Genomic DNA, 8,289 nt, shown 5'->3' with positions numbered 1-8,289 from the left:
ACTTTAAGATATCAGCTGATGTAAGAAGGGCTTTATAAATACATTTGATTGATTGATTGAAACGGTGTTGCAGTAGTCTAGCGTGAGGTGCGGGAATAAGGGAACCGGGCCACGGAATTCAAGAGAACCGAACTCAGACCACCTCTCGAGATAATCTCAATTTGGTTCGCTTCGGCTGCTCATCTTATAATCACAGGTTTCAATTGGAGCAATCACACACACACACACACACACACACACACACACACACACACACACACACACACACACACACACACACACACACACACACACACACACACACACACACACACACACACACACACACACACACACACACACACACACACACACACACACACACACACACACACACAGTCTCCTGCAAAATAGATGTCATCTCAAAGAGATTAAATCCATGTAACTAAAAGTGAATTTTAAAAAATTGTCCGTAGACATTGTTTTTGATATATTCTCTGTTTAAATGATCTATTTTTTAAAATTGGACTGCTGCCTGCTTGTATGAGAGTGTGAACAGAATGTCTTGTAAGGAGCTGATGGTAGGCGTATGAAATACTTGACAGTGGAAAGAAATGGTGGTGGGGGTGGGGTGGGGGGGGGACTGTTAGTCTCTTTGGGGACACAGTGATCAAGGTTACATGTCTCTCCTGCCTCTCTGGGGTCTGTGCGTGGCACGTCTCTCCTCTGTCCACAGGGGGTGTCGGTGGTCCAGAAGGTGTCACCTCAGACAACCCTCCACTGGATGATGTCATAATACACACGCACGCACACACACACACACACACACACGCACGCACGCACGCACGCACGCACGCACGCACGCACGCACGCACGCACGCACACACACACACACACACACACACACACACACACACACACACACACACACACACACACACACACACACACACACACACACACACACACACACACACACACACACACTCCCTCCTGAACTTGCTAACTTCCAGTTCTGTGTCACCCTGCTGTTGAGATGCTCCACAGCAGTTTTTGTGGCTCACCACAACAAGCCTTGTTGTGAATGTGACGTCTTGTGATTAGAGAAGTGTAGTTGTTGTGAATGTGATGTCTTGTCATTAGAGAAGTGTAGTTGTTGTGAATGTGATGTCTTGTCATTAGAGAAGTGTAGTTGTTGTGAATGTGACGTCTTGTCATTAGAGATGTGAAAATGTGTGTTTTCTCTCCTTTCCCCAGTGACTCTGAATAACAGATTTTTATTTCCAGTGATCACTGTGTCACCATGCAACACACCATAACAACACAGTCATGAAAAAGGTGGGTGGAAGGATTCTTGTAGGGATTTTAATGTCTTGTCATGCACAGCGGTCTAAGGTACTGCATCTCAGGCGTGTCTTCAGACCATGGTTCGATTCCAGGCTGTATCACAGCCGGCTGTGATTGGGAGTCCCATAAGGTGCCGCACATTTGGCCCAGTGTTGTTAGGGTTTGGCCCAGTGTTGTTAGGGTTTGGCCCAGTGTTGTTAGGGTTTGGCCCAGTGTTGTTAGGGTTTGGCCCAGTGTTGTTAGGGTTTGGCCCAGTGTTGTTTGGGTTTGGCCCAGTGTTGTTAGGGTTTGGCCCAGTGTTGTTAGGGTTTGACCCAGTGTTGTTAGGGTTTGACCCAGTGTTGTTAGGGTTTGGCCCAGTGTTGTTAGGGTTTGGCCCAGTGTTGTTAGGGTTTGGCCCAGTGTTGTTAGGGTTTGGCCCAGTGTTGTTAGGGTTTGGCCCAGTGTTGTTAGGGTTTGGCCCAGTGTTGTTAGGGTTTGGCCCAGTGTTGTTAGGGTTTGGCCCAGTGTTGTTAGGGTTTGGCCCAGTGTTGTTAGGGTTTGGCCCAGTGTTGTTAGGTTTGGCCCAGTGTTGTTAGGGTTTGGCCCAGTGTTGTTAGGGTTTGGCCCAGTGTTGCTAGGGTTTGGCCCAGTGTTGTTAGGGTTTGGCCCAGTGTTGTTAGGGTTTGGCCCAGTGTTGTTAGGGTTTGGCCCAGTGTTGCTAGGGTTTGGCCCAGTGTTGTTAGGGTTTGGCCCAGTGTTGTTAGGGTTTGGCCCAGTGTTGTTAGGGTTTGGCCCAGTGTTGTTAGGGTTTGGCCCAGTGTTGTTAGGGTTTGGCCCAGTGTTGTTAGGGTTTGGCCCAGTGTTGTTAGGGTTTGGCCCAGTGTTGTTAGGGTTTGGCCCAGTGTTGTTAGGGTTTGGCCCAGTGTTGTTAGGGTTTGGCCGGGGACGGCAGTCATTATAAATAAGAATTTGTTCTTAACTGTTACGTTCGTTGTTGGAATGAGACCAAGGCGCAGCGTGGCAAGCCTACATCTTTTTTGTTTTGTTTTGATGAACACCAACAAAAAACCGTTCTGCAGGCCATACAGCAACTGAACGAAAACAATAAACAGCAAACGAGACATAACGACTGGAGTGCTCACAGGCACCACACGAAAACCAAGATCCCACAAACTAAGGTGGGAAAAAAGGGCTGCCTAAGTATGATCCCCAATCAGAGACAACGATAGACAGCTGCCTCTGATTGGGAACCATACCCGGCCAACAAAGAAATAGAAAAACTAGAATGCCCACCCAAATCACACCCCGACCTAACCAAATAGAGAAATATAAAAGGCTCTCTAAGGTCAGGGCGTGACATTAACCAACTTGCCTAGTTAAATGAATAGTTGTAGGGATTTTATTGTCTCGAGTATGCGAGTTGTTTTCTTTCCCATTTTGTCCACAAAAAATCGAGATCAACATATTTTTCTCACAGAAGGTCAGGCAAGTGTATCGGCCTTGTACTGATCTGTACTGCAACAGAGAGAAACATATTGTACTTAGAGCGAGATTAGCCTCAACACAGCCAGCCAGCGGCAGACACCAAACACCACAAACAGCAGAGAGCAGTATCACAGGGAATACATTTCAGATGCAGATGAACAGTAAAAAAGTGGCTACACTCTATGTTCTACAACGCCATCTGACCGAGGTGCTCCATCCTACCGCTCCAACAGAAGCAGAATGAACGGATGAGATCTGCTCTCACGATGGCAGTGGGCTGTGCCAGTGCCAACCACTGAAGGGTACAGGCTGCCAGACTGTGTGTGTTCAGCTAGCCGTGGCAGACAGGCAGACAGGCAGACAGGCAGACAGGCAGAAAGCATCTAAGTGTAAAGTATCCTGTCCGCCTTGATGCTGGACATTAAACCACTGATCTGGTGTAGCAGGGTTATCAGATAACAGATTTTACCAAGCCCCATGGTCACAGGCTGTTGTCTTTTGCTCTCTCTCTCTCTCTCTCTCTCTCTCTCTCTCTCTCTCTCTCTCTCTCTCTCTCTCTCTCTCTCTCTCTCTCTCTCTCTCTCTCTCTCTCTCTCTCTCTCTCTCTCTCTCTCAGTTCAATTTCAATTCTTTCTCTGCCTCCCCCCCTCCCTCTCCCCCTCTCTCTCTGCTCTCTCTCTCTCCAACACTGCCCATCTCTCCACCTCTCTCTCCTCTCTCTCTCTATCCTTTAAGCCCCTGGCCCTCTCTCCCACTCCCTCCCTTCCCTCTAATCCACTCCAGTTTAACAGACCGTGAAGCTCAGAGAGAGAGAGAGAGAGAGAGATATTTGCGAGCATCCAAAAGTTTCTCGGAGCAGACTGAGAAAGTGGGAGACTGGGATCAGCTGGCCATGGATCTCTCCTCAGCGTGCCAAGCTGTCTGATTGGCTGCAGGGCTGCTCGGCCATCTTGACTCGCTGGCAGACAAGTGGCTTGAACAGTTTGGATGAGGGAGGGATGGAAAAGGGGGGGGGATAAAAGGAGGGTGAAAATGTGTGCTGGCTGTTGCCTTGGACTGTGAACTGCAAAGAAGAGGAGGATGTGTGCCTGTGTAGTGGGCGGGGGTGTGTGTCACAGAGACACTGTCTGGAAAGGAAGATTTCACAATAACTGAAATACCAGTCTGGTCTCCCTCCTCCATAACCAGTCAGTCTGGTCTCCCTCCTCCAATAGAACTCAGTCTGGTCTCCCTCCTCCATAACCCCTCAGTCTGGTCTCCCTCCTCCATAACCACTCAGTCTGGTCTCCCTCCTCCAATAGAACTCAGTCTGGTCTCCCTCCTCCATAACCACTCAGTCTGGTCTCCCTCCTCCATAACCCCTCAGTCTGGTCTCCCTCCTCCATAACCACTCAGTCTGGTCTCCCTCCTCCATAACCACTCAGTCTGGTCTCCCTCCTCCAAAACCACTCAGTCTGGTCTCCCTCCTCCATAACCACTCAGTCTGGTCTCCCTCCTCCATAACCACTCAGTCTGGTCTCCCTCCTCCATAACCAGTCAGTCTGGTCTCCCTCCTCCATAACCACTCAGTCTGGTCTCCCTCCTCCATAACCAGTCAGTCTGGTCTCCCTCCTCCATAACCACTCAGTCTGGTCTCCCTCCTCCAATAGAACTCAGTCTGGTCTCCCTCCTCCATAACCACTCAGTCTGGTCTCCCTCCTCCAATAGAACTCAGTCTGGTCTCCCTCCTCCATAACCACTCAGTCTGGTCTCCCTCCTCCAATAGAACTCAGTCTGGTCTCCCTCCTCCATAACCACTCAGTCTGGTCTCCCTCCTCCAAAACCACTCAGTCTGGTCTCCCTCCTCCAATAGAACTCAGTCTGGTCTCCCTCCTCCATAACCACTCAGTCTGGTCTCCCTCCTCCAAAACCACTCAGTCTGGTCTCCCTCCTCCATAACCAGTCAGTCTGGTCTCCCTCCTCCCATAGAACTCAGTCTGGTCTCCCTCCTCCATAACCACTCAGTCTGGTCTCCCTCCTCCATAACCACTCAGTCTGGTCTCCCTCCTCCATAACCCCTCAGTCTGGTCTCCCTCCTCCAAAACCACTCAGTCTGGTCTCCCTCCTCTATAACCAGTCAGTCTGGTCTCCCTCCTCCAATAGAACTCAGTCTGGTCTCCCTCCTCCAATAGAACTCAGTCTGGTCTCCCTCCTCCATAACCACTCAGTCTGGTCTCCCTCCTCCAAAGCCCCTCAGTCTGGTCTCCCTCCTCCATAACCAGTCAGTCTGGTCTCCCTCCTCCATAACCACTCAGTCTGGTCTCCCTCCTCCAAAGCCCCTCAGTCTGGTCTCCCTCCTCCCATAGAACTCAGTCTGGTCTCCCTCCTCCATAACCACTCAGTCTGGTCTCCCTCCTCCAAAGCCCCTCAGTCTGGTCTCCCTCCTCCAATAGAACTCAGTCTGGTCTCCCTCCTCCAAAACCACTCAGTCTGGTCTCCCTCCTCCCATAGAACTCAGTCTGGTCTCCCTCCTCCAAAACCACTCAGTCTGGTCTCCCTCCTCCATAACCACTCAGTCTGGTCTCCCTCCTCCATAACCAGTCAGTCTGGTCTCCCTCCTCCATAACCCCTCAGTCTGGTCTCCCTCCTCCATAACCACTCAGTCTGGTCTCCCTCCTCCAATAGAACTCAGTCTGGTCTCCCTCCTCCATAACCAGTCAGTCTGGTCTCCCTCCTCCAATAGAACTCAGTCTGGTCTCCCTCCTCCAATAGAACTCAGTCTGGTCTCCCTCCTCCAATAGAACTCAGTCTGGTCTCCCTCCTCCAAAACCCCATCAGTCTGTTCAGAGTGATAATAGATTTCTTGTTTTTCTGTTAATCTTACTGTGTCTCTAGACAAAACAACTGAATCTGTGTTATCCAACTCTTCCTCTCAAAGTGATATTTTGTGATAACAGAAACTCATCGAATCAGTTTATTATTCATTATCATAAAACATCTTTCACTCAATGCTTTAATCTCCTAATAATTGTGATAATAAAATAGAAGATATTGGATGAAGGAGGGATGTGACATCGGCTGATGTAAAAAAGGGCTTTATAAATACATTTGATTGAATTTGATTGAAGATATGAGATTTGATTTAATGAATATTAATTAAGTAGTACATGAGATGGGGCCTGTGGGGGTGTGTGTGTGTGTGTGTGTGTGTGTGTGTGTGTGTGTGTGTGTGTGTGTGTGTGTGTGTGTGTGTGTGTGTGTGTGTGTGTGTGTGTGTGTGTGTGTGTGTGTGTGTGTGTGTGTGTGTAAGCGCGCATGTGTGCGCGTGTGTGTGCATATGTGTATGTGTGAATTTTGATGGGCAAGCATGGTTTTCCTATAGTTTCCTATATTTTTCAGTAGTTTCCTGTAGTTTCCAACATTTTCCTAAAGTTTACTATATTTTCCTAAAGTTGCCAATATTTTCCAAGTTTCCAACAGTTTCCTCTATTTCCCTATATTTCCCTATATTTTAGTTTCCTATATTATAGTTTCCTATATTTTCCAATATTTTACTATATTTTAGTTTCCTATATTATAGTTTCCTATAGTTTCCTATAGTTTCCTGTAGATTCGTACATTTTCCTATAGTTTCCTATAGTTTCCTGTAGTTTTGTACATTTCCCTATAGTTTCCTGTAGTTTCCTGTAGTTTCCTGTAGTTTCCTGTAGTTTTGTAAATTTCCCTATAGTTTCCTGTAGTTTCCTGTAGTTTTCTGTAGTTTCCTGTAGTTTCGTACATTTCCCTATAGTTTCCTGTAGTTTCCTGTAGTTTCCTGTAGTTTCGTACATTTCCCTATAGTTACCTATATTGTCCAATATTTTCCTGTATTTTCCAATGTTTTCCTATAGTTTCCGAATATTTTCCAATATTTTCCTATATTTTCCAGTATCTTCAAATAGTTCCTACAATTTCCTGTAGTTTCCCATGTGTTCCTATAGATTCATATAGCTTCCTATAGTTTCCTAAAGTTTCATAAATTCTCTTATAGTTTGCAATATTTTCCTACTGTTTCCTACAGGTTCCAATAGTTTCCTATATTTTCCTATATTTTCCCATAATATCCTATATTTTCCAATAGTTTCCTCTATTTTCCTGTATTTTCCTCTAGGATCCAATGGCTTCCTATATTTTAAAAAATATTTTCCAATAGTTTCATATAGTTTCCTATATTTTCCTATAGTTTCCTATATTTTCCTATATTTTCCCATAATATCCTATATTTTCCAATAGTTTCCTCTATTTTCCTGTATTTTCCTCTAGGATCCAATGGCTTCCTATATTTTAAAAAATATTTTCCAATAGTTTCATATAGTTTCCTATATTTTCCTATAGTTTCATATAGTTTCCTATATTTTCCTATAGTTTCATATAGTTTCATATAGTTTCCTATAGTTTCATATATTTTCCTATAGTTTCATATAGTTTCCTATATTTTCCTATAGTTTCCTATAGTTTCCTATAGTTTCATATAGTTTCATATAGTTTCATATAGTTTCCTATATTTTCCTATAGTTTCATAAAGTTTCCTATATTTTCCTATAGTTTCATATAGTTTCATATAGTTTCCTATATTTTCCTATAGTTTCATATAGTTTCTTATATTTTCCTATAGTTTCATATAGTTTCCTATATTTTCCTATAGTTTCATATAGTTTCCTATATTTTCCTATATTTTCCTATAGTTTCATATAGTTTCTTATATTTTCCTATAGTTTCATATAGTTTCCTATATTTTCCTATAGTTTCATATAGTTTCTTATATTTTCCTATAGTTTCATATAGTTTCCTATATTTTCCTATATTTTCCTATAGTTTCATATAGTTTCCTATATTTTCCTATAGTTTCATATAGTTTCTTATATTTTCCTATATTATCCTTCAGTTTCCTATATTTTCCTATCCTATAGTTTCCTATAGTTTTCTATAGTTTCCGATATTTTTCGATAACTCCTTCTCCCAATAGATAATCTTGCTCTGCAGCTCACTAACAGCATCCAAACTAAAGACCAATCAAAAAAATGGTTCAAACCCCCTCTGAGAATACAGACTGAGAGTCACAGTCTGGAAGTAGAAAGAGGAAGACATCTTGAATCCTGGCTGCCAGGAGATCAGAAAATATGGAGGCATTGTGATTTACAAACGGTAGAAAGAGAAAGTTTCTACATTGTAGAAAATAGTGAAGATGTCAGAACTATGAAATAACACATATGGAATCATGTAGTAACCAAAAAGTAGATTACAGAGATAGCCCTATAAAGAAATAGTCCTATACAGAGATAGCCCTATACAGAGATAGCCCTATACAGAGATAGCCCTATACAGAGATAGCCCTATACAGAGATAGCCCTATATAGAGATAGCCCTATACAGAGATAGCCCTATATAGAGATAGCCCTATATAGAGATAGCCATATACAGAGATAACCCTATATAGAGATAGCCCTATACAGATAGCCCTATACAGAGATAGCCCTA

At 44.3% G+C, this 8,289-nt stretch overlaps 1 protein-coding gene across 1 annotated transcript in view; it reads right to left on the bottom strand.

The window, feature by feature from the left end:
• Positions 1–237: 237 nt before the first annotated feature.
• The window catches only part of LOC124036654 (keratin-associated protein 5-1-like), a gene marked incomplete at both ends in the record, with an annotated part of 84,068 nt that continues 76,016 nt past the window's right edge, over positions 238–8,289 (bottom strand). The window contains one exon of the mRNA XM_046351476.1: positions 238–382. Coding sequence (XP_046207432.1) covers positions 238–382 — 145 coding nt within the window. The remainder of the gene's footprint in view (positions 383–8,289) is intronic.

The sequence above is a fragment of the Oncorhynchus gorbuscha genome, linkage group LG05 (genome assembly GCF_021184085.1).
Source record: "Oncorhynchus gorbuscha isolate QuinsamMale2020 ecotype Even-year linkage group LG05, OgorEven_v1.0, whole genome shotgun sequence".
In the NCBI taxonomy this organism is placed as follows: Eukaryota; Metazoa; Chordata; class Actinopteri; order Salmoniformes; family Salmonidae; genus Oncorhynchus; species Oncorhynchus gorbuscha.
This window is presented reverse-complemented; position numbering and strand designations above follow the sequence as displayed.